The sequence below is a fragment of the Gymnoscopelus braueri genome (assembly GCF_963280865.1).
Source record: "Gymnoscopelus braueri genome assembly, chromosome: 20".
Lineage (NCBI taxonomy): Eukaryota > Metazoa > Chordata > Actinopteri > Myctophiformes > Myctophidae > Gymnoscopelus > Gymnoscopelus braueri.
In genome coordinates, this window is record NC_137622.1 from 11,068,198 (window position 1) to 11,094,950 (window position 26,753).

Here is a 26,753-nt window from a genome sequence, read left to right on the forward strand (position 1 = left end):
TACTTTTACTTTAGTACATTTTGATGCCAATACTTTTGTACTCTTTTGTAACTCAAGAAAATTCTGAATACCAGACTTTTAGGCTAATAATACATTTTAAAAGTTATTCATACACTTGCTTCTACACCCGACTTCAATGCATTCCCTGAAACGTCTAGCTCGTTTGACTCCCAGTTCCGTGTTGTTACCGTTCCTTCTTCAATACTCCTAGCTGTAACCTGGGAAATTCCACCTCTGGTTCCCATGGCCCGGAAGGATGCACCGCCGCGTTGTGTGATTCGCTAGTTGGCTGTCGGCGGGGCAACCGCTGGTTTACGTTTCATACATAAAGTAAAGATACAATCATCTGACTGTAGCTATGGTAATATAATACAACTGAACTTGAATACAGGGAAGGTTCGTTTTGAAAAAATAATCCATTACAGAGTATTCATTACCATCCTACAAATTTAATATGGTATTTCTGAGTAATGTAATCTTATAAATGATCCTTCTAGACCAAGTGTTTGACTGTAGTCGTGCTGTTTACATTTCTGTCTAATGAAGTATTCAATCAATCAATCAATCAATCAATCAATCAATCAATCAATCAATCAATCAATAACATTTTTCTGATTGCTTCAGAAGTTCAGGCAACAGGCCTACACTTTAACTGCAACCTTTTTTGTAATCAACACATGTTTTTTTTATTATAAATGAACACATTTGTCTTTGTATGTGTAACTGACACATTTATTTAATTTTTAATGGGATTTATTTGATACACTATCGTCGTCCCTGACAACCAACTAGCGAATCACATTGTGACCGTCCCAGCAGACTATGGGATCTGGACTTTCCCCCTCACTAAACCTTTGATGTAAACAGCACTGATTGACAGCCCGCCGGGCCAATGGCTGCACAGCGTGTCGTCAGTGGGCTGGGCCACCACTACCATGCATTAACAGTATGTAAACACAGGAGCAAACTGTCATAGTTACAGAGAGTGGTGGAAAAACTAAAAAGTACAAAAAAAATTAAGTAAAAGTATCAATGCTGCAATACTTTTAAAAGTCCACAATTAAACATTTACTTGAGTAAAAGTAAAAAAGTATTGGCATCAAAATGTACTTAAAATACCAAAAGTAGAAAGTACTCATTATGCAGAATGTCTAAAAATCTTTTGAAAATAGCAGATCTACACTTGTAGATCGGCTATTTTCAAATGGCAGAAGCTGAAGTAGTTACTGGTTACTATATGTTTTGTGATAATAATCAAAATCTACAATGTAACTAGTAACTAAAGTTGTCAAATAATTGTAGTGGAGTAAAAGTATAATATTTGCCTCTGAGATAGTGGAGTAGAAGTAAAATACTGAAAGTACTGAAAATTGAAATTGAAATACTCCAGTAAAACATAAGTAAAACATACCTCAAAATTGTCCTTAAGGACAGTACTTGAGTAAATGTACTTGTTACTTTACACCACTGTAGAGTTACTATATTAATCAAGTCTGTTCACACCACTATCAACCAATGTGCACACTACTAGAAATAGGAACCCCCATATATATACTAGAGGATAGCAATTATAATAGCAGGGACAAATTGATTGTCATAACAGACTACCTTATATCATGTGTTAAATTAAGTAGTACAAATTTGAATTCATCACCATACTCCAGATGACCCCAAGCTTCAATGGTCCCCATATCCACTTTGACCCCATTCTATACTAAATAGCTCTTCTCAAAGCATTTGAAAAATTATGTGACTACGGTACATAATGATATGTTTTTGACTGAGTTGACAAGAACTGTATAATTGCATGCCATAACTAGACATGGCTGAAGCATTACTTAAATCAACAGTGAAAGCTTGTGGGGAGTAGAATAACATAATATACCATAATATCCCGTCTAAATTGTTCCTCTGTCTCATTTCCTGCTCAGGTACCGTGTTAACATTAAGCTCTACACAGCTCAGGTCACTCCATGGTTTACAACTACAGTAAATCCTTAATTAAATCTGCAGCTCCTGCATTGTGGTTTTCTTTTAACCGCTGTTGGCCACGGTACAGTTAACTAGCTAACTGAAATTATTGTTCGAGGTGCTCTGCTATTGATCATTTTATCATGCCTTCCGACAAGAAACAAGAAATCGTTATCAATATAGATGATCAAATTTGACAACATGTCTCGCAAAAATAAGCACTCTCCCAGAGAGTTGCAGAAATGTTCTTGTGAAGTTACCACAAGAATGAATAGCATGTTAATGTTAGGAACACTAAGTACTAAGTACTTTTGCTGGAATCCATGTCAGGTCAGAAGCAATTGGCGCCTGAAATGATTATGACAGATTGATTGTGCCAGTAGCAATTATCCAATTGGAAAATCCCCAGAAATACCATACCTTTATTTCTTAAATGCAAAAAGACGGAGAGCACACCGTAGCTCGTTCACTGAAAAGATCTTCTACTCATATTTTTAACGCGCACGCACACACACACACACACACACACACACACACACACACGCACACACGCACGCACGCACGCACGCACGCACGCGCGCACACACACACGCTCAAGTATGACATATATCACCTATAATTTCTGCTAGTGAGGGCCTCTATCCCCTGCACTGCATAAGGCTATTTCCATGAGAACATATCCAAGGAGCAGCTCATGGCTACTGGAGCGATCAGATTGTTACAATTTATTCATGAGCAGTCTATTATCGGACAGGCACAGAAAATAGTGTCTTATCCAATGAATTCCTGCCTACGTCCATTAAGATTCTCAGTAGTAACAGCCTATGCAGGATGTTGGTCATGGTAGTTGTGCAATATGTCACCTCAACACTAACAGGTAATGTACATTAGAATGTTGGTCATGGGGGTTGTGCAACTTCAGAAAGGTAGAGCCCCCGCACCAGAGACGGTAAAAGATATGTCACAATTGTTTGAAAGTTTGTACAGTATGTGCAAACTGTCACATGAAAGTGTTGTGGAGATGTTAGTGTATGACTTTCATCTTCTGTGGAACTGCAGGACATAGTCCTGAACAAATTTCCCCATCTAAACACTAAATATCTTATCTTGTTGTTAGGGCCCGATCACTGGACCAGCCCTAATGTAATGTAATGAATTGTTTCTTATTCTATGCACAAATACTGTACATAGATTTGTTTTAGGGTCTAACGGTGCTCAAAAAGTTGTGAAACTTTGCACATGCATCAGAAGTGGTGCAAAAAAATCATATTTCATGGGTCTTGGGACATAGTATGTCACAAAATGGCTCAATAGGCTAAAAGATTTCAAAGATGAAGCTCAACATTACAGTTTCACCTACAAATTCGGTACACACGTGGATCATGTCAAGATCTGCAAAAAAACCTCGTGCTGCCATTACCTACAGCAAGTCAGCCATTTTGAATTAATTGTGACAGTGTTTAGGTCTTTCTTAGCTGATGAGTTAAAGTTCCATGGATTTGAATAACAAATCCCATTCAATGGAATTTATTTGCAAATGCTGTATGTATCCTCCTTTGGAACAATAGAATGAAAAATAAACTAGAAAAAATGCTCCTCGGAGCACAGGTCTCCGCCAGGTCAGGAAGGTTATTGTAGGCCAGCAATGTTCGGAATTCACCAATCAGGATGGAATATGAAAAATCGAACAGATCCTTCTTGATCACATGACTATAGAGATCATGTGTACCGATTTGCGTGAAATTTGGAATAAATCTGAAGGAGTAATATAAGAAAGATGTGTTTTATATAAGTCGGCTTCCTGGTGGCGCAATAAAAGGCAGATGTGATAAATGCAGGGCAAAGATTTTTCCCTGGCCTTTAGGTAATGTGCTTACAAAGTTTTACGCAGATCGGTGCAGTTATAAAAACACGAATCGGCCTGTTATAGCACCACCATGAGGTTGATTTGGAAAATTTCGAGTGGCATTTCTTCGTCGGCCTAGTAGGAATGTGCGCGCAAAATTTCACAGAAATCGCACGCTGTGTTCATGATTTGAGACATTTTGTTCAAAACGGAGCACTCCTGCAAACTTTGGAAACCAATCTTAGCCAATCAGGATGGAATATGAAAAATCTGACAAAATCTGTAGGTGTACTGTCAAAAAGATTGTTTTGCAAAAATCGGTCTCCTGGTGGCACTGTAACAGGCCCATGTGACAAATTTGGGGCAAAGGTTCTGCTCTGGCATCCAGGAAGTGTGTGTGCACAGTCTCACTGCGACCAAGCCAACGGTGCCGGAGATTAGCTGGTTACAGACGGAACCACGGACGGAAGGACGGACGGAAGGACGGACGGAAGGACGGAAGAACGGACAGACAGACAGACAGTGCAAAACATAATCTCGGCCATGCCTTTCGGCCTTGATCGTAACTGTAGGTCTTGTGCTTCACAATTAGATATTTGAAAAAATTCCATGACAATCAAGCCAGTGTTTTTCAAGATATCTTGAAGTGAAATGTGTAGTGGAAAATGTGACCTAATGGTGCAGATAGAGGAGATTGATGCTCCTCTGGGGAGCATCAAGCCAGGTGCCCAGCAAACTTCCATCATAGCTATAGTTAGAGCCGGGGGGGGGAAAAGAAAGAAAAAGGAAATAGATACAGTATATACTAATTGTTTATCATTGTTTATATTCTATTTATATTGTTATTGTAGTTTTGCTATTTGGGCTACTTTATTCAGACTTTTTAATATTCTTAATTGTTATTTAAATGTTATTACTGCTATTATTATTGCAATTATTCTATTCACAATGTTGAGGAAGTAATTACAAGAATTTCACTGTCTGCAATGTTGCAAAAGCTGTATTGTAAGTCCGTGACAGTAAACGTTTATACCTTGAAAGCCCTGGAGCCTTGAAATGATAATGCAAATATCTGTCTCTGCCTAGCTAAGCTTGCCACAGCTTTCAACTTCTCTCAAACAGCGGCCAGTTGGCCAAACAGAAAAAATTATAGATTATACCACTAATTGGTTTGTCCTGCACCTTCAATTTAACATCACTCTTTGACAAACTCACGCTTTGACAAACATTATGACTTAATCTCGATTCTAATAATGATTGCGTTTAGATCTAATCCTGCTATGATATGCTGAATTTATAGTTTGGTTAATCTGCATAGTAGACAGACATTTAAAATAATGGGTAATGTCACTCATCATGTGGGCCTGTAGAGCGACACATTTGAGTTTCTTTTCCTTTGCTTCTCTATCGTATATTCGATTATTCTCAGAGCATAGTTCAAGGCCTCGTTTAGATGCTAAGAGGAAAGTCAGGCAACAGACAGAGAGAGAGAGAGAACAGATGACTTGTGACATTGGCTGTGAACTCAACTAGATGGTAGCCTCATTATCATTAAAATAATCTAATTTCTTTCCTTTCTTTTTTTTCTTTTTTCCCCTTTTTTTTAAAACCAAAAGTGGAGAACCCCTTGGATGTCAAAACGACTGTAACTTTAATTGACATCTCAAAACAATGACACCAGTTATTAATTTACATTTCTCTCAGATCTATCATTCGATTTAGTTGAGCTTTAATATTTGTGACTTGCTTTTTAACACAGTTTGTTGCTGCATGAATATAATATAAGAACTACAAATTGCTTTCTAACAATGACAAAATTAACAATTGGACAGGGGGTTTCTCCAATGTGGTCTTACTTTAAGTAACACATTATAAATGTGAATTTAACAAATGTTTTAGACTCAAAAACATTATTAAAATTCACATTAATAATTATAGCATTGAAAGAAGTAAATAATAGAAAATGTATAAGAATTAGATACAATTATAGCAGTAGTTATATTACCTTACAGAATTGCAGAGAAAAAAAAGAGAATAAATAAAATTGCAATAATAATTAGAATGGAGATATATTGAATTTGCCATACATCCATGCTAGACAGCAAAGATAAGGATGACAACCATTTGAATGAAAACATGAAATCCTTTCAGTTCACCGACAAAACCGAATAGACCCAACAAATAACAAATAACAAATAACAAATAATGACAAATAAAATGTTCTCTCTATTTCTCATGTGATGAAATGAAATAAACAAGCATAAACTCACCCACACATTCTGCGTGTGTCGGAAAGGCACTTTTTAAGGAAACTGGTGAATGGGGGGAAGCAATTTCACAGTGAGACTTGGGGAATTTCCACATAGCCCAGTCAACAGAACCTGGTATGTGTCCAATGGCCTGCTGCCTTAGAGTAAAATGACAAGTGAGACATTCAAGCCCATTTATTTCCTCTTCGTTTACAAACATGCAGAACACAATCATTTAAATGCACATGTTCTATGCAGCACAGCAAAGTAATATGAAGACTGCAATCAATCAAACATCAAGTGAACAGTGCAGCAAATGCAGATGAAAGGTGTGTGGGTGACTCCTGCAGCTATGCTGACTAGTATATACATAGAGAGAACATAATTATCATTCATTTGCCCAAGATGGGTCCAAAAATCTGTCAAAAGCCACCCTTTTGCATGGCATCTTTAAAATATGTAAATCACAATATTTTGTTTATCTTGTATAAAGTGCTACAGTAGTCCTTAGTAACAAAGTATAAAGTTTCACAGCTGTCAAAAGGGAAATTCACCAAAAACGTATATTTTGACAGGGACTGCATTATAACTAGTATGCGCTATTGAATTTGATCTCTTAATCTCAGATAATTAACATCAAATGGAGCAATTTGAGGTTGTGTTCTGCCACTAAAACTTTTGACTGCTGCAGAGTGTATTTTGTTGCCTTGGATGTTAGCCCACTGAAGGGGATTTCCTCGCCTCAGACATATTTTTTCTCCTTTCCTCTTTTAACTCAAAGATGGCCTGCTGACAACAGCTGCACTCGAACATACCCTGCTATGCAGTGAACTGACGCAGAGGCTCCAACAGAGAACGTGTTTTACTCCACTATCAGTTGACAGCTGTGTTGTGTCACGGTGCCATACCTAACCAAGTGTACACACATACTGTAACCAGGGTGCATGAAATGAGGAACACATTAGATGTGTGCAAATACAATATACAATTTATGCATTTAGCAAGACAAAGTATCTAGTATAACAAGAAAGCTGCAAATCTATCTAAGCAACAAATAAGCACAGCTTCTTTTAGAATTAAATTGAAGGAGGCCTCTCTTTTTTTCCTTTTCTTTGTTTATTCATTTGTTGTGTTGGTCTGGATAATGACATTGGTCGTGGATTGACATTGTACTCCGATAGACAAAGCAATATAACTGCACCGGTCATGAAGAACCTTACGTGTCTTAATTAAGATCATCATGAGTATATAACTGCCATAAAATATCATCAAACAGTTTTAGTATAGCCTCAAACCACAGCAGAACACTGCTGTGCTATTAAAAGCCTGTACAGTTTCATACTGTACATTGTTTGTTCAGTAGGCAGTGAATTAGAGTGGGGAGTTTCCTGATGTTCAATCTCCCAGTTCTTTCTGCTCTTCCCAGTGTATATGGCCAATATCAACAGAGTTAATCATTGAACTGGCCCTACCAGCTCTCCACATCAACCACTGGTCCCCTCCCACAGCCCAAACTGTACAACGAGCCAAAAAGGACTCTATAACTATAACCACTCGGTAACTGTGAACCTTAATATAACATTCAAGAAATGGCTTAAAATATTTTTCAACGGCACACCAAAAAGAAAAGGACAGCAATGACTTTGATTTGGATTGATTTAATTCTGGTAGATGTGATATCATAAAATCATACATTCGTCGCTGGACAGTCAATCTGTACCTACACCTCGATCACAAGTTAGAAGATTGGAACAGGTTTAATTAGACCCTGTAGCCAAGCATTTCAGACTAAATTTACCATCATTATACAATATTGGTTTTCATAAAAAACAAAAAAAACAACAGAAGACAAAAACAAAGAACAAACGTTTTCCTGACTGACAAGAAAACACGAGCATGACAGCAGACGATTTGCTTGGAAGGCTAGGCGGTCACACAGTAGGTCACTTGGTTTGGCATGAGAGTGGCAGCAGTTAGGGACAAACAACAATAATACTGACGATTCCCCTCCACAATCCCATTCATACACGGTCGCCTGGTAGCTTGTGAGTCAGTACACAGGTCAGTGTACCAGGGCTGATTGGCATTATGTCTGTCTTATACTTGGTTGTGTGCCCTGCGCACCATAAATAGCTGATATACAAGCTCACAACATATCGCAGCACGGCACATTGTGAGCTTGTACTGTAGATCTGCTCTTTACAGTGCACGACACACCAGCATGGAACTAAGTATGAATCGCGCTTTAGTCCTCTCCTCCACAGAGCAACAGCAGGGTTTTGCGGTAGTCTCCTGAGGTTTCACCCTAGGGGGGAAAAAAAATCAGCTTTTTAAGAAACAGAATTGGGCATAAATATATAAAACAAGCCTAAATGAAAGGATAATTCCTGCTTTTTCATTACTCTGGTACTGTCACCTGAGTGAAACTGAAATGTATGTCATCTGTTATTGCCACACAGAAGGAAATGGAAGTCAAACTCATACCAGGTAGAGATGATAAGCTCAGTTAGCCAAATACCATTACAAGAGGGAATTATCCTTCAGGACACATTACTGAACATTTTGCTACGATCAACAATTATAGGACAACATCTTTGCTGTGGGAAACTGTGACACAAGCAATACATGCTGGAAAGAGTCAGAAACTCATTTAACAAACACAAGGTTAGTCACATTTACTGTAGGAGGAAATTAAGGAAAGATAAGATATAAGAGGTTGGAAATTTGAAACATAAAAAATATGAATCAAATGCAGTGTCTTGGTAAGAAATACACCATTCTAGCTTAAAACAATGAAAACAATGTAAAGAATTATTTTTGAGATATTCTCATTTTAGCCTTAAAATATACATTATCTGACATAACTTCATAACTTTTGGTATCTATTCTGACACTGGCAGACCAATATGACTACCTTAAATAACAGTTACCCTAAATGACATTATTGGTCTTCTGGATGATTTAAGCGCTAAGTAAATATGGAGCTGCAGTTGGGTACTTCCTGTCTGTTCTGTTGTTAACCAATCACACACACGTATACACACAGAGGAAGTCAAGCACACAGGGGGAAATTCCTAAACAGCTGTGAAACAGCCACAGACCTAATAGTCCACCACAGGAAGATATACAGCATCACGCCCCACCACCCCACTAGAAGGATGTGTCTCATCCCCCAGAGTACCAAACTTCCTCTACAGAGAAGGACACACAGAAGCTCACACGTAGACAGTAGACACTGCAAACGGAGGGTGTTAATAGACAAGAAAAGCTTAAACTTACAACCGTGGTTTCTACCTGGATGAATTCATGGAGGGAGGCGTCTTGCGCGTCCTTGAACTCTTTGCGAATATTGAAAAGGTCTACCTCACTGCGGGAAACCATGATCCGAATGAGCGCTCTGTCGTCTGTGCCGAGGCCCTGAGGAGGAGATGAGCTTGTTTATTCACATTTCCCCTAACCCTAACCCATTTTTGCACAAATCTACAAGCTCACAATGTGTCCCAATGCAATACGTTGTGAGCTTGTAGATCGACTATTTTCACTATTCTTGCACGACACCATCGCACAGCAAAGTTTGAAATAGGGCTTAAGTGGTTAATAGTAAGTGGCACAGCTACAATTCAAGAAATCACAGAAATACAACACAAAGCATGCATACACAGAATTAAAAGCGCGACCGAAGATATTCTATGCACGCTGACAATATGACCCTTTCAGTAGCTTAAGCTGGCATCTACAGACCCTGAATGTGGCTAGCATTCCTCAAGGCCTGGTGTTAAAAATAGACAAAGGCATCATCTGCTTGAAAGGAGCACGCACACATAGATTTACCTTCATGGCTTTGTACAAGCGGTCTGCAAAATAGCCTGGCTGGTTCTTTACACTACGAACTGCAAAGGAAATAGAGAAATAAATGTCTGAGGATGAGTCACCCTATAAATGTCAGAACCATAAATGGTACATCACTCAGGAGGAACATTTTATATGGCCACAGGTCAATGTCCGTAATTACCAATTCCAAGGAAAGCATTCTTTACATCTCCTGACATATCCTTCTTGATTATCTGCTCAATGTCCTTATTGGAGGCTCGTACAAATTCTGTAAACACTGTAAACGATAGAGGGTATCGTTAATAATCACGAATCAGACTCATTTTGTAAAATGATTGATCATTTTGATTGCACGCTGTTCATTTGTCCCTTTGATTGATCTGTCTTGGCACTTACCCCTCCTGAGATGAGGGAAACTCCTGGTACACAGAATGCTCATAAACTTGACTTCCATTTCATCAGAGTCTGCATTGCAAGCATCTGCAAGTTCCTGTGGAGTTCAATAAAAGAACAATATCAACAACCCTCGCAACTTTAATATCTATTCAGTATTAACCCATTAAGACTTGGAACGCATCAGTGTCATTTTTTTTATTTCTTTGGCAATTCAAAAACAGCAGATATACAAGCTTATAGATCTGCAATTGTTTTTAAATTGTGAAAATGTGTGCAAATCTTTGAATATGTATTTTTTAAAGCGAACATTTGTAACTCAAATCTTTGCTTCTAGGGGGGGGCGTGCCTGGAAGAAAATATAAAAAAAAAAGATTTTTCAAAAATAGCAGATCTACAAGCTCATAGCGCGGCACTCTGAGCTTGTGTATCTGCTATTTTTGAATAGCCAAAGAAATATAAAATGACAGAGATGCGTTCCCGGATTGAATGGGTTAAAAAGATGATGAAACAGTGAGTACGCCGCGCTGTAAAGTCACCTGAGCGTCCACATCAGCTCGTTCAGTGTCTACCTCCCCCTCCTCTCGTGCACCCTGAACACAGTAAAGCATGTTGGGTTATGAACAGGGTAAAATTTGTAAAACAATAAAAAATCAAACAAATAACATTTTCTTGAGCCCTTATACTTAAAGGGATATTTCACTTTCAAAAAAACTTTTGGTCATTTTATCGTCTACTCAGGCTTTTGTGAACCCCCCAGACCGTTTTTAAGTTTCTTGATTCAGTATTTAGATATTTGATATTCATTTTATCAGACACGCCCCCTTCCTATAAAAACCCATTATAACTTCAAACTCCATTTTTAACATGTTAGATTCATCAAAAATACCCGTCCTTGGTTCTGCTGACTCTCCCTGCCCTCCTAATACGCGAGGGGGCCATGTTTTTTCGATAACTTTTTTCATTTATTTTTATTTATTTTTTTGGAAAATGATAAAAATTAAATACAATAAAATAATTAAATAAAATATATGAAAAAAGTAATCGAAAAAATACGGCCCCCTCACATATTAGGAGGGCAGGGTGAGTCAGCAGAACCAAGGACGGGTGTTTTTGATGAATCTATCAGGTTAAAAATGGAGTTTGAAGTTATAATGGGTTTGTATAGGAAGGGGGCGTGTCTGATAAAATGATTATCAAATATCTAAATACTGAATCAAGCAACTTAAAAACGGTCTGGGGGGCTCACAAAAGCCTGAGTAGACGATAAAATGACACAAAGTTTTTTTGAAAGTGAAATATCCCTTTAATACCTAATAACCTAATACGAAGATTGCTGATATACAACCTAACATGTTGTGGTTTGACGCATTGGTTGCTTTTAGTTCGGCTATTTTTGAAATAAAGTAATGTGAACAGTTTTGAAGATTTTTGACCAAAATGTAACTGAATACATTGTGGAGGCATGTGATCTCTACATTAAAGGGATAGTTCACCCCCAAAATGACTTTTTTTCTATCGATTGGTCACTTGAATTCATGGATATTTCTTCGTTTTTGTTGCATTCCTGAGCCAATAATTTGATCACCGGCAGCGGTTCCGGTAGGAGACACAAAGAGTCTCCTTTGTATCTCCTACCGGAACCGCTGCCTACCGGTCCGCTGGTCATCAAATTATTGGCTTAGGAATGCGACAAAAACTAAAAAATATCCATGAATTCAAGTTTCCATGGGGTGACTAATCGATAGAAAAAAATTTTGGGGGGAACAATCCCTTTAAAGTAACAGCTATTTCCTGTACTGCGGCACCAGTGAGTGGGTTACTGGAAACAACAAAAAAAAAGTTGGTTAACATAAGTTCCCACAAGGAAGACGTTTTACCTGAGCCAGAGAAACAAGGATCCGACAGAAAAGTCCTGAAGTGTCAGACTGAATGGCTTGCTCCATAGTCTTTTTATAGCCTACAAAACAAAAATCCACGATGATTTGATGTATGTACTGCCCATAATGAGTATTAAAGGACTATACCGGAGGTTTGCCATGTTCTTTTGACTACGACTCACAGTATACTTGACGTTACTCAAAAGCATACCGTTTGTTTGATTTTCAAGGAAATTGGATTCCATTCAGTTCAGCATGGTATGAAAGGGTATGAATGACAACATGCAGAGATTTGAAACTTGCTTGACGTTTTAAGGCCTTTGGAGAAAATGTAAACAAATGAGCAATCTAAAAATAAAGCTATTAACAGGAAGATTGTCTATGTTTATGGCCGAAGCAGTGAATCAGTAGACAATCACATGTATTTATGTCAGTAATCAGTATGGTCCTTTAGTAACAAAATAAGACCACTAATGGTATCACAGAGGAACTGAAAGGTTCTCACCAATCTCATATGCAGCGTTCATGGCTTGAATCTGTTCATTGCTCCTGGTGACCAGGATCTCAATCAGAGAGTGTTCATCTGTACCGGCCCCCTGTCACAACACCAGAGTTTTACAACACAACACAACACAACACAACACAACACAACACAACACAACACAACACAGCCAGTGCACTGGCAGATGCTCACCATATTGGTGCACAAGAATGAAAAACAAAGCGGGGGCTCGCAACTCACTTTTGAATGCTCCAAATTTGTATTTGCAACAAACAGCAGATACACAAGAATGAGGTCATACAGCTGAGTAAAAGTGTGTCTGCTGGGTCTCTATATAAGAAGGTTTTTGTCAGATGCCAATTATAGCATATTGCATACAATAGCAGGGTGCCCTGGTTTCTTGCTAGGCCATGAAGTGGCTTTGTTGAATCATTTTGTTGTTGTTTTTTGTGTTGTTTTTACCTCCATCGCTTTCCTCATCATTTTGGCATCAAACTCAGCTGGGGTCAACATCAGACCAATGATAAGTCTCTCCGTGTTCTTTGACAGCTCAGACTTCAGGTCCTTCATCAGGTCCTATGAGGATAAATCAAAACAATTGACAAGCTGACATTTCATTTAAAACAATATATATATATATTTGAATCATATGAAATATATATTTAGCTGGATAATGGACTATTCTGTTTCTGCACCTAGAGCATCCAGGTGGTTCATATTATTGACATAAACATCTACAGGTCAAAAGACCAATAAGAGATCATGTTAATACTGCCTGCTCCCACATTAATTTATATTCATATAATGGCAGTGATGCTGCTCACTCACCCTGCCCATTGAGGATTTGAAGGTCTGTCTGATCTCTTGTCTCTGGGCATTGCTTCTCTGTGCAACAATGTCAATGATAGCATCTTCATCAGTTCCTGTTACCAACCAAGAGACAATATATTAAAAGCCTATCATAGAGCGCCAGTAAATGTGTTTGAATTTCCTTAATGGCCGTCATACCAAATCCTTTCATGGCTTTCCTCAGTGCTTGTGCGTCAGCGGCGGGGTCGAACCCTGCTGCGGGACGGATTGTTGGTCTCAGCTGGGACAGAAAAAAGGATTTAAGGTAAAGTTTGATATGGATACAGACGTGCACACAATGCGGCGAGGCAAAGGTTATTAGATACACACTGTATAAATATAATACAAAGCCTCTTGAGGGCGCCAGCGATACACATGCAAAGGTTGGCATTTTCACAACAGCCAATAAAAGGTTTTTAACAATATGCCCCTGACATTTGAGGGGGAGTGAGCCCTGGTGAGGTTAGATGCCAATGTCAGGGGGCGGAGGGGGGGGGGGGCACAGGGGGACTGAAGAACAACTAAATCAGATAAACAGTTTGTGAGGCAGCCTTTTGTTCGCTAAAATGCTGAGATCTCTGTGACATTCCCTGGCCCCTTGGGTCCAGTTTGGACAGAGCATCGTAACAAGAACTGGTTGTATTTCAGTGCTCCGATGTGTAAAACGAACAGCATTCTGATCGTATCGGCAGTTAGACAAAGCCTTTGCTGTGTGAGCATTGTCGCATTATTGCCACAACTCTGGGGCCCTGCAAGCTCATAGCACAGCCAGTAATCAAGATGCATGCCATCGCCAAGCCAAACATTCAATGACACATCTATGGTGGGCAACGGATGGGGCCAAACCTGGACTTTGGTCATGGAACTTTGTTCCCACATCTTGTAGGCTATCTGAGCTGCTTCAGGGAAGAACTCTCCAGCTAAGCTGTAATAATCAATGCAAAAATAGGAGACAACTTTACAAAGCACACAGCTCAGTTAATAGAACCCAATGAATGAGTCATACATAATAGGGCAATGTTTTAGTTATGGTATGCATTATGTACTCAGCTAGACAGCCTGCCTATTTTCAAAATATAACCACACCAAAAACCCCTCTGTCAAATACAATTTATTTCTTGTGTGATGTGGTCCTGTAATGGATACCTCTCCTTTTTAGGAATAGTATTTCAAACAGCAAGTTTCAGCGCTGTGTTATTTTTTTGTGTTAACTTTTTTTCCCTTTTTCTTTTTTAGCACGAGAACTCTCTACACATGATGGTAGGTTATAGGATAATTAGTGCACTACTGCCACCTTGTGGTTACTGCTGCACACAGCCATAACTTACTCATCATCTCCACCACACAGATTGAGCAGAGATCTCTTGTATTCACCCGATGTGTCATCCTGAATTGTTTGGAGAAAAAGACATATTTATTATTAAGTATAATTATATTTCTACAACCCTTTTCGACTTAAAGTGTCGCTAGGCAAGAATGACATATTTACAACTTGAAAAAGTGTTGTTAAAGCCTTTTACGTTGGATACATGTCATTTTTTTTTGCGTAAAAGGGACTTGCGTAAAAAAAAAAAGTATACATCAGCTTTTACAGTATCTTATAAATAGTTTAAATTTGTGAATACACAATAGAAGTAGCTGGCTCCCAACCTTAATCATGTTATAAAGAGACTTCTCGTACAGGAGACGGAAGCATTCTCGAATATCCAGCATGTCTATTTCAGAGCGACAGACCATGATCCTGATGAGAGTGTTGTCAGCGGTACCCATACCCTGAAGATATGAGGGGGAGAGAATAAATTCCATTCAAAACCAAGTAGAGGAAGGTCAGTGTTAAAACCACTATAGACTAAACACTTTAAACAATCACTTGACCCATTTGCAAAACAAACAATCTTCCAGTAGAAAAAAAAAAGAAATGGTAAAAATGTTAATGAAGGGTCTCCATTATGTTATTTGATTTATTCCTATGTGTAATATGCACTATTGTTGTATACCATGTGATCAGTAGTCTCGAATAGTCAGACAATCAGATATCTCCGCCTACTGATTGTCTGAGGAAAACCACATTCAATGTATGGGCTAGAACAATGGAGAAACCCAGTGCTAACAAACCTACGCCTACTGCTTTGAAAATCAATCCTGATACCGTCCCAATATGAGCACCCACCGTAAAATCTTTGCTTAGGTTCTGCAAAGCTGTTATTGTTTATATTTCAGAATAATTTTCACCTGGTTTTAGCCCATTCATTGAATTGAGATCTCACCAGATTTATCAGTAGGTGGAGATCTGTGATCATCTGACTTTGCAAGACTACGTGATCAGTGGTGACTGGCCACCTGGCAAACCGGGGACACATCCTGATACTGTCTTTACCAGCACTCTCTGTGTGAATGTAATTTGGGGTGTGCATGAGAGCATGCTGCGTGCGTATTCAAAGACTGACCTCACTGGCCCATCACAATCAAGTTAAGTCAGGCTCACACTACAGGAGTTTTAGGCCATTTATCCCTAATTCAGATAAACTTGTCGATACATCATAGGCTCGTGTTGTGTTGCTGTAAAAACAACCCCTGCAAAATGACCCGTATCACTATCAGAATGTGATCAATTCGGTCTGATAACATTTGGAGAGTCTAGAGGAACATCCTTTTATTTGTTTTCAGAAAATAGTGTCAAGCTGTATTCTAAATCAGTTGTTACTGTGTGGTTAACCACTATCAACCTGGTATCCCTATTTTGGGTACATAAGTATAGGCGAAAAAAAAGCCCTGGTGTGTGTGTGTGTAAGATATATATATATATATTTGTATATATACAAACTCACAAATGAGCTTGCAGATTTAGTATTTGATTGTTTTTGGAATAGGCCTTAAGTGGGTAAAATACTACACTGAACTAAACTGTTGCATGCTGTTGACACGTAACATGCTGTTGTCACTAAGTATATTTACCTTCATTGAGAAGTAAAGGCGCTTGGCAAAGAACATGGGAACACTCCGTATGCACTGGACTGTGGGAAAGGACATGACACAAAGCCTGGCTGCATTAATAGCTAACTTGACATTCCCAATCACATCGGCTAGTCGTAAGAAAAATGCAGAGAGTGAAATTGTCTGATAAAAGGTGGTGTGGTTCTTCTTACCCACGGCCAGCATCAGCCTCTCAAAGTCTCCAGACAGCTCACTCTTTAAGCTATGCTCTATAGTCTTCTCTGCAACACGCTCGTAGGCATCAAACACTACAAGAACAAGACAAGACAACATTTTGTGAGTTGAATCATCCTGTACCCTATTCTAATTTCAATGGATAATTCAACCAAATAAACAGAGTAGGAACAGTGGTTGAGGCGTTCTGTACATATATTCCCACAATATTTGGTTAGCACAAATAACCTTGCATAGCAGTCCTACGTAACAGTTTAACTAAACAACGTGACAGCTGATGTGGCTGATGTGCATGTAAAGGCCAGACGACCCATACCGCACTAAAGCAACTAGTCGCAACTCCTTACAACATGCAACTACTGTGATGGGTCATACCAACTCGTTCTTTTTCCTAAGCTTTGATTTCTTTGTATTGTATATGTATATCTATTAGCAAGTTGATATCAACTTGTTAATATCAACTAGTTAAAGGTAGGGTAAGTGATTTTCTTTTGTTAAAATAAGTGTTAAATAGCTCTATATTCTGATAGTACTCATTGCTATAGAGTGCTTGTTCAGTAAAAGGAGTCTCCTTGTCTCTCCAGCTCTTTATAAAACAGAAAATGCATTTTCGTTTCAGTTTCAGTTTCATTTCCAATTTTATCCAATCAGGATAGAGAACTCAATCAGGATATAGATTAAACAAGTGAAATTGGAAGTGATGACACTAAGAAATGAGCAGGCAAAATTGGAACTGGAACAAAACAAAAAAAAATAAGCTTAAAATGGGTACTTTCTCCTGATTGGCTGAGATTTTGACACCTACCGGAAAATGTATTTTCTGTTTATTAAAGAGCTGGAGAGACGGGGAGACTCCTGTTACTGACAATTAGACTTCTAAACTGTCTCTGTATTTTTGATCAGTCATGTACACAGTATGTGGTATTTATTTATTTTGTTTATTATTTTGGTGTCAGCATGTTGGCACTGGCAATACTGCGTTCTTTAAAATGTGTCTGAATAATCCCGTAAGGGATGGGCTGTGTTGAGGCAGCCGGACACAATGAAATTATTCATTCATGCAACCATTATCCCCAATGGCAGTTGCAAGGAGTTGCATTGGTGTGGACAGGCCTTAAAACTGTTTTGTTGCAAGGAGTTGCGACTATAGTTGCATTGGTGCGATCTAGCCTTTACTCCCAATGGCCTCAGTGGGTATGCCTGCATTCCACAGTTCCATGCTAGTTTCAACCCAGAGCACTTCTCACCCATCTTGAGGTGGGTCACACTGCGGCTTCCCAGGATCAGGATGAATTTGGCCTCGTCTGTCCCCCACTGCTCTTCACCTGCGGCATACAAGTCCTGAACAGGGGAGAGAAAGAATGCATGTATGGAGACTAGATAGAAGGTTCCTTGGTCTTCAACAAAGCGTATTTATTTTGCAGGGATGGAAATTAACTTATTACGTATCCTTGGTGAGTGACTTTTTCACACACTTTGGCATGGCCCTGCAGGAGGCTAGCCGTCTATAAGAGGTCGGTCTGCGTGCCCGTCTGTCTGAGTGTTTGTCCGGAGCTAATCTTGCAAACTGCCGGCCCGATCAGTGTCACATTTCTTGTGCACACTGCCAGTAGGCCAAAGAAGTACCTCCACAAATGTTTCAAAAAAATGTAATTCTTATAAACACAAGATGCTCATGACTTTAGAGAGCATCAATGCCACATTGACCCTTTTACTGTGACCATAACAAACTGTTACTCTAGAGTAATCATCAGAGCTGATGGCTGCTCATTTGGTCATGACGAGCACTCAGGGGGAAGCTGTTAAGGGTTAAGTAACTTGCTCAGGGAGACTTTGACACATACAATAAGGTGGTCCAGGAGGCGAACTGGTGACATTCTGATTACCCACAAAGCTACGACCACCCCTAACCTAACGCATGTCCTACTGAGTCTGTTTTCATATCGGACGCTAACCTGTGCATCCTGCTCCACCAAGTCTGCATCCACCACTCCTGATTCGTCTCTGGTCCCCTGGAATAGTGAACGCAAATAGTCACCAACCAAGCGACACACAAAAGACTACTCAAATCCAATCAATGACTGCATGCATTATGACAGCAAGTCCACAGTTGTCTTGTAGGTGAACAAACCTGAAGCAGAGCAACCAGCATCTTCTTAAAGTGTCCTGAAGTGTCTGCAACCACATCCTCCTCCATGTCGTTTCCATAGGCTGGAGACAAACACAGCACTTCTTTATTTATCGTGGGTAGGTTCGCTGAGCACGAATGCAGTCACACCTAACAATTACACACATTCACACCTGGGATCTGCCCACTAGTACAACCACCGTCTTGTAGTGTTGGTTGCATGGTGATACCTTGTGTGCTTGTAGATCAGCTATGTAATCTGTATTTTTGCAAAATAAATGTAAACATTTGGAAATGTACTCAAACAAGGGCAGTTGATATACATAAGATCCAATCAATAAAACAATGTCTCACCATCCCTGTAAGCTGCTACCATGTCATGCATCTGCTGGTTGTTTCTGGAGGCCAGGACTTCAATCAGACATCTCTCGTTGGTTCCTGCTCCCTGGAAATATAGCATGAAATTTAATATGAAATGGCTTCTGCTTCCTATTGCTCAACGGAGAAATGAGAAAATAATATATATATATGATACTATAAATAACAATACCTTGACGGCATCATGGATTTCCTTAGCATCGTGGTATGCTTGGGGTCTCATCAGACTAACGATGAGACGTTCAAACTTGCCCGTTAGCTCATATTTCAGGTCATCGATCAGGTCCTGTACAGTGACATTACACGGTTACATCTTTGCCCTTGAGAGCTATACTGCATCCTAAGGTTTGAGGTCGATTCTGAAGAGGTGATTCTTTATACTATGGTGGAAAATGGGGAATGAGTCAGCAGTCCAGAGTGAGAAGGGGAGGTCGTTCCACGGCTTGGGAGCCAGGAGGGAGAAAAGTCGATGCTTGGAGCGTTGGCAATGGTGTTTTAAGGAAGGGACTGTAATAACGCCAAATATACGCATTATTGTGTATTTGTCTTTGGCTATAAGAACTGTCTGGGATTGAGGCTGAGCAGCTGTAATGCTGTTTCTTTGCCTGAATATTCTTCAATAAATTGACTACATTTCACCCTGACTGGATATTAATATTTTCCATTACAGGACCACACACACTTCCTGTTTTAGCTGATCTAAGCGTGTGGTAAGCGGTATGGGGTTGGATCATGCCCTGAAGGTAAGGGGTACCATGCCCTTGATTGCCATGTAAGTCATCACCAGTATTTTGTTCTGGGTGCGGGCAGCAATTGGAAGTCAGTGAATGGAACACAGAATCAGGGAGACGTGAAAATATAGGAAAGACTATAGGCGCACTACAGTAAGTTGTAGGGGTTTGAGTGCATGCCTGCAGACCAGGAAGGAGGGAGTCCCATAGCCTTATTTAGTCACAGAGACAATGAAAAGTAGCATTCAATCAACGCAGACCATGTTTGACCTTCCACAGAGAGGGTACTCATGGTGACATGTGGTGACACTTTAGCTTGCACTGATTGGACGGCTACTGCCGTATCAGCCCTTGGGCTGATATAATTTATCCCCAAGGCAAAGAAAGGCTGGGCATGTGATGTAAAGTAATGCAATAACTTATTAGACAACTGGGGGTTTACTTATTATCTTTGAGTAAATTACATTTCTGACACATTGGATTCTTTTTAGATAAACAATACCATGGATAGGAGTAGTGATGCATTTATTTACCTGTCCAAAGCCGGATTTGTAAGCTGCAATGATCTCCTGCCTCTGGGCATTGCTCCTGGAAGTGATCAGATCTAAGATAGTCTCTTTATCGCTGCCTGAAGGAAATGATGGCAAGGCAAAATGATCAGCAGTAGCTACCTGAGACATTGACACGCACATAGATTAAGAATAAAAGATACATGTTTCGCCAACACATCAAAGAGCAATAAGTTACTCACCAAAGCCTTTCATGGCATTGTAAAGATTCTCAGCATCAGCGCTGGGATTAAAATCTTCAGCGTGTGTTATTGTGCCTCGGAAACCCTGCAAAAACACACAAACAAAACAAAGCAAGCTTACTTCAGATTTGCAGGTTAAGTTCATTCCAAGGGGCCCATGCACTGCAATACCAGATGCATTATAAATCTCCGATTTGGAATGATTAGCAGTAAAAGAGCGTACTGTAACAGGATCAAAACGTTGTCTTTTATCTATTAAAGGTCTGAGTGGAGCATTATATAGTGGGATCTTGGTCTGTCATACTTATTATCTCAGCCCAGCACCTAATAATAGTATGTATTTGATTACAGTCGAAGGATGAGTGTATCTACTATCTCACTAAAAGGCCATTAAGTCAAAGGAATTTCAAACTGGACTTTCCACATAGGAGAGGAATGCTGGTACTGTACTGCATGAGGTCATGTGACGTGACCCTGAAGTCGGGTGTATTGTAATAAACTTAGCGGTCTGTCGTCAGACACACACACGTGTGTGTGTGTGTGTGTGTGTGTGTGTGTGTGTGTGTGTGTGTGTGTGTGTGTGTGTGTGTGTGTGTGCTGTTTCTGGGGTGGGGGTGCATGCATGTAGCCGGGAGTCATGTTACACAGAGATACCTGGTCACTTTTCAGAGGTCCAAAAACTGCTGCTTCAGATAGACAGACCTTTATTGATCCCCGTGGGGAAATTCAGTTGTCATAGCAGCACCACAGTAGGACTCATAAATGATCTGCAGATTGACCAAAAATATCACCACGCGATAGGAGGTGCCATGAGCCTTTACACAGAAAACCTGCATGATTATGCCCAGCTGATTACAAGTTCAGGATGCGTACTATTATTATAACTCAATTCAGTTACAAACTCAACTTCATTGAGATTGACTGAGAGAACCCAGTCCACACACTAAAAGCTGGAACTCCAGCTGTTGTCTCAGGAAAATGAAGCTACTGGATTTGAATCGAGTGGAGTCGAGCTGGTTCCATGCCTTGGGAAAAGCGCCATTAGATATTGCTGCTGCATTGGGGCCGTCAGCCAACGTGGCCTGTATATGCCAAGCCAAGGGGGTCCCTGCACATGCTCAGATTCTCTGCATTGACTCGGACACTATCCTTGTGACAGCTGGACAGCTTCACCCCCGTAGCAACAGGGCTACAAATACAAGCCCCTAGCAACAAGCCTTAGAGTAAACAGACTTTTCAAATGGCATTTCAGACTGATTCCGTTTTGTGTTGTGTTACATAATCATACACCTAATCGTGAAAAAAATGTATTTGCTAATGTTGATAACAATGTTTTCTGCCTCTGTAACTCTATCTAAGCGTTGACTATTTCTTCTTTGTCATGAAGCCTCAGTGAAGCTTCTATTTTGCTTCAGCCGAGAGCAGAATTATTGGAAAAAGACATGGTTACAGTAAGCTGGATGTCTGCCACAAGTTTTCAGTATAGCTATTCTGCAAAGTCATTGTGGACTGATCCTGTCCTGTGAGTCTTTCAGCCACATACTGTATAGTGTACACAGGTAGCAGTGACAGGAAACACATGGCTCCAAGGTTTATGCTGCTGTGGCCAATGAAAGACTAGCATTCAACTGACCTCAGTGCTGTCTGCATGTCATTCACAGAAAATAACTCTGTTATGTGTATGACAGCAATCACTCCGTGTATAATCTATTTGACACAGTGTGTAATGAGGGAGGCCTCACTTACCATTACTACAGTCTATATGGTCTTCTCTATCAACACTGTGCAGGTATCAGTCGTTTAAAACCTATGAGGAGGAAAACGCAAGATTAAAAGTGTTAACATTAACATTTTAAAGCATCACTGTTTCTCTGTTACTCCACGTTGCCAAGAGAAAGTAGAAGACAACAGTGCTACCAGTGTGGACTTTTTACATTCAATATAATAACATGTTCAGCTAAGAATACACATAGGCTAATTTAAATTATCACTGTAAGTGATCACTGCTTCTTATGGCTTTAGGCGTTGCTGAGGAGAGGACAGAGCTATGCATAACACCACACAATGCAGGAACAAGGAGGCCTCACATTCGCCCAAAAAGGACGTTGGTGGACAGACTTGGCTTTAGGCCTGGTCAAGACATTTATGTTTTTCATGAACATATTTGGGAACTCACTTCTCACTCACTTCTAACCCTTTCAGATTTAGAGGCAAAACAAATCTAGGCTATCACACATTTTACAGACAGAGCAAAGCTATCAAAGCAGAATTATTATTACAAAATAATATTATCAAAGATTTAAAATATATACATATAAGAGAAATTAAGGATAGCTCATAACTTTCACTTTTCACAGTAACATTCAAGTTTTCCACAGATATCATAAAGGCAAGAGAGGCATAATTTAATTTCTGAGCGAGATTGAATCTAGTTTATTCAAGATACAGGAGGGAAGCTCTCCTAAAATAGCCTGCAGTGTACTTAATGATAGATGTAATGTCTATAGGACTGGGGGAGTCTCTCTAGGACCACACCCATAGGCTATCTGCACCCCCAATTACTTAATAGAAGTAACCTATAGCTTTAGCCCATCTTTATAGACAATGTCCCGGTTATTTTTCTTAAACATATAGGCATATGCAACATATTTTATACTTTACTCAACATTTTCCACTTGTGTAAATTAGATAACATTCCTCACAGCTGTATGCGGCTAAAGGTAGGCCTATTATCTACTGTAGGCTATTACACTACATAAAATAATGACGTAGGCCTACAATCGAAACTTATTCGTTCCAATCTAATAGGCTATACATCTACAGCAGCAGATTTCAACGGGGATTTCATTCATTCTATAATAACTACACGATTTAAAGGTGAAGCTATAGACAACAAAGTACAAATCGAGCTTACCTTTTGCACGCAAATTGTGTGTATTATTTGACAATCGGTCCACACTGCGTCTCTCTCTCTCTCTCTCTCTCTCTCTCTCTCTCTCTGCTGACTGTGCTCCTCTCTCTCTCTCTCTCTCTGTCTCTCTCTCTCCAACCCGACGCATCAGCCGGTTCTTGTCCCGCAGCAGCAGCTGTCCCGTTGTGTCCTCTGTGACGTGACGCTCTCTTAAAGCCGCGTGTCCAATAACGGCAAAGCATTTACGGGAAGGGAAAGTATGTTGAATGAACCCTAGGCATACTGTAAGTATCCCCCCATCATGATGCATCCGGACCATGATCCGGACATAACTGAAACGTGCCCACACAGAGAAAAAATAGTAGATCTACAAGCTCACAAGGCCCCTACTACTTCTAACTTTTTTTTAATTTATTTATGGAAATTATTTGATTTTTATTCATGAAATAGCCTACTTTTTAATTGATGAAAAGTGTTTTTTTTGTTTGTTTGTTTAAACGTTTAAAAAAAACATGTAGGCCTATGTAGGAAACGAAAAAAAGAAGATATCCGCGACCCAAACATGGGTCGTGACCCACTTTTGGGGAAACAGTGCAGTAGACCACGCGTTCAGATCTTATAACTCGGTTCGGATCCCTCAGCTTTCTTTTCAGTTTTTAACGACGCAGCAACATTGCTGCTGCTCCTCCTGTGCACATCTGTTGAACTTCACAGATCAGAGCTCACTCACTACACCCACATTTATTTACTGTCTGAGGTGAGGTCACAAGTTCACAACATTATATAACGCATCAAAGCAGACCTGGCTGTGTGAATTTGTAACAGTGGTGTAAAGTAACTAAGTATATTTACTCAAGTACTGTAGGCCTACTTAAAGATCCACTGTACAATTTTGTAGGCCTATCAATTGTATTAAGAATCTGCAAGGATCTACCAGCTCACAATGTGCTGCATGCTAAGAGAGCTTGTAGATCGGCTATTTTCAAATGGCAGAAATGTAAGGCTGAAGGGGGTAATGTTTTGTAATAGCCTGATAATCAAAATCTACAAAGTAACTAGTAACTAAAGTTTGTAGTGGAGTTAATGTATAATATTTGCCTCTGAGATGTAGTGGAGTAGAAGTAAAAGTAGCCTACTGATAATTGGAAATACTCCAGTAAAGTAAAAAATAAAATGTTTACTTCTATCTTCTATTTTACTTACGATCTACAAGCTCTCAATTTGTAGCGATGCAACACATTGTGAGCTTGTAGATCTGCTATTTTCAGAAGATTTTTATACATTTTATCCACAAGTTTCCTGGGGCATGGTGGGCATCATTTCCTGTCGATTTGATCAGGTATCAGGGCTCAAATTGACAGGAAGTGATGCCCACGTGCCCTAGGAAACTTGTGGATAGGCTACATTTCAAAACTTGTGAAATGGGACATTCTGCATAATGAGTACTTTTTACTTTTGGTACTTTAAGTACATTTTGATACCAATACTTTTGTACAAGTAAATTGAAGTACATTTAGAATTCCGGGCTTTTACTTGTAACAGAGTATTTCTACATTGCTGTAGGCTATTGTTACTTTTAAGTAAAAAATTTGAGTACTTTTTCCACCACTGATTTGTGAAACATTTTGTCAGTGTTCTTCTTACAGTAGCCTATTCAGTCTGATAGTCAGTGACTCTGACAATAACCTCAGCTGTGTAGCATTAATATAAACCAATCAAGTGAATGTTAAAAGTGCTGCTCCCCTCTTATTATAGCTAGAGTTGTGAAATGTGAATTTGGCAGATAGGAACATGCTGGGCTGACGGCAGCCCACTGGCACTGGTGTGAGATTGTAACTGTTCTATTTCTGTCTTCTCAGACACCCATTCCAGTAGAGGGTGAGGAATAGCATGACATAGAGGTAGAGTGACACCAAAGGCTACAGACAGACAGACAGACAGACAGACAGACAGACAGACAGACAGACAGACAGACAGACAGACAGACAGACAGACAGACAGACAGACAGACAGACAGACAGACAGACAGACAGACAGACAGACAGACAGACAGACAGACAGACAAAAGGGTCAATCAATTAGAAGAATAACCCATGGCATTCGAGCACACCAACAATTCTCTAGTAGGAAGGAACACTTAATTGGGACACAAAACTCGCCCAAAATGCTTATCACAGAGGGGAGGCATGTTCCCTGTAATTATCCCCATCAGTCATTGTTTCACCCCAATACACATAAAATAAATGATTGCCTCTGGTCACTTGGTAAAATAGTCCAACGGACCCTATGATGCAGCAGTTAACTCCCATTGTCTGTAACAGGGAAAGGGCCCAGGATGTCGACCCCCAGAAGTTCCATGGGAGTCCCCACCTGGTACTGCTGCAGCAGGCATGTGACCACCTTTTTGTGTCGTACAGATGATGTGTGGATGTATACATCCACATCTTGCCTAAAGTTCGGCCAATTGAAGGAGGCCTAAAGTCATCGTAGGGTCTTCGTGAGCCCAAAGTGGCCCGCCCCACCCCACCAAGCCATGGACCAACTGGACTGGAGTATTGCAGGCTGGAGACAACAAGGCACGAGATGCTGCTGTATCTCAACCCCCTCTTCAGGTGTCTGCCACCTGAGATACAGCAACTGGTTGATGACAGATTGCAGATGCAGCTTATCCAAAGGTGCCACTGTAGACCCCTCGGGCATCTTCCAACTTCAATCCAATTCCGGCCACAGTTGAGGTCTGCATCGCAATCCTGCTCTCAACATGCCACTTCTGACACCAATGACACTAAGGTAATTCAACACATACACTGACAACTTCTCTCAACATCATTCTCTCAACATCTCAACGTCATTCAGTCATGGTATAATATATCAAATCAAATCAAATAAATATATAAATGAACCACCCAATGACATAAATGACAAACAGTTACACAACACATACATCCCCCCAAACGCATTCCCCATACAAACAACAACTAAATAAAACAAATGTACCGTGCATGTTCAAATCATGTTTACATTATTTCAGACCATTTTCCGCAGAACATTTATTCTTTATTTCTTTACATTTTGGGGGGAAAATAGCCATTTTAACATTGAGGTAATGTTTAGGTGCCCACCCAATCTGCATCTGAATTCCAGGTTTCCTAGGACATGTGGGGA

General features: G+C 39.9%; 1 protein-coding gene across 2 annotated transcripts; it reads right to left on the bottom strand.

Moving 5' to 3' along the window:
- Positions 1–7,708: 7,708 nt before the first annotated feature.
- Positions 7,709–23,710, bottom strand: anxa6 (annexin A6). 2 transcript variants are annotated; one of them, XM_080415969.1, is made up of 25 exons: positions 23,592–23,710; positions 22,424–22,484; positions 20,678–20,762; positions 20,460–20,554; positions 19,368–19,481; positions 19,172–19,262; positions 18,821–18,900; positions 18,645–18,701; positions 17,937–18,030; positions 16,668–16,763; positions 16,477–16,535; positions 15,172–15,294; positions 14,850–14,908; positions 14,368–14,446; positions 13,681–13,762; positions 13,501–13,595; positions 13,135–13,248; positions 12,676–12,766; positions 12,171–12,250; positions 10,830–10,883; positions 10,294–10,387; positions 10,079–10,174; positions 9,898–9,956; positions 9,361–9,483; positions 7,709–8,371 (listed from the first exon to the last, which is right to left on the bottom strand). In XM_080415969.1, the coding sequence occupies exons 2-25, from the start codon at positions 22,424–22,426 to the stop codon at positions 8,312–8,314; spliced, it is 1,983 nt and encodes a 660-aa protein (XP_080272095.1). In that variant the 5' UTR covers positions 22,427–22,484; positions 23,592–23,710; the 3' UTR covers positions 7,709–8,311. The 2 variants fall into 2 exon arrangements, with proteins under 2 accessions (XP_080272095.1, XP_080272094.1); XM_080415968.1 differs by having other exon boundaries at positions 9,346–9,483.
- Positions 23,711–26,753: the final 3,043 nt, after the last annotated feature.

Coding starts and splice junctions, on each gene's coding strand:
- anxa6 (XM_080415968.1), bottom strand. Junction 19,482..20,459: donor ACAAATCCGGCTTTGGACAG/GTAAATAAATGC, acceptor GTCACTGTACAG/GACCTGATCGATGACCTGAA. Junction 18,702..18,820: donor TGCTGGTTGCTCTGCTTCAG/GTTTGTTCACCT, acceptor TCACTATTCCAG/GGGACCAGAGACGAATCAGG.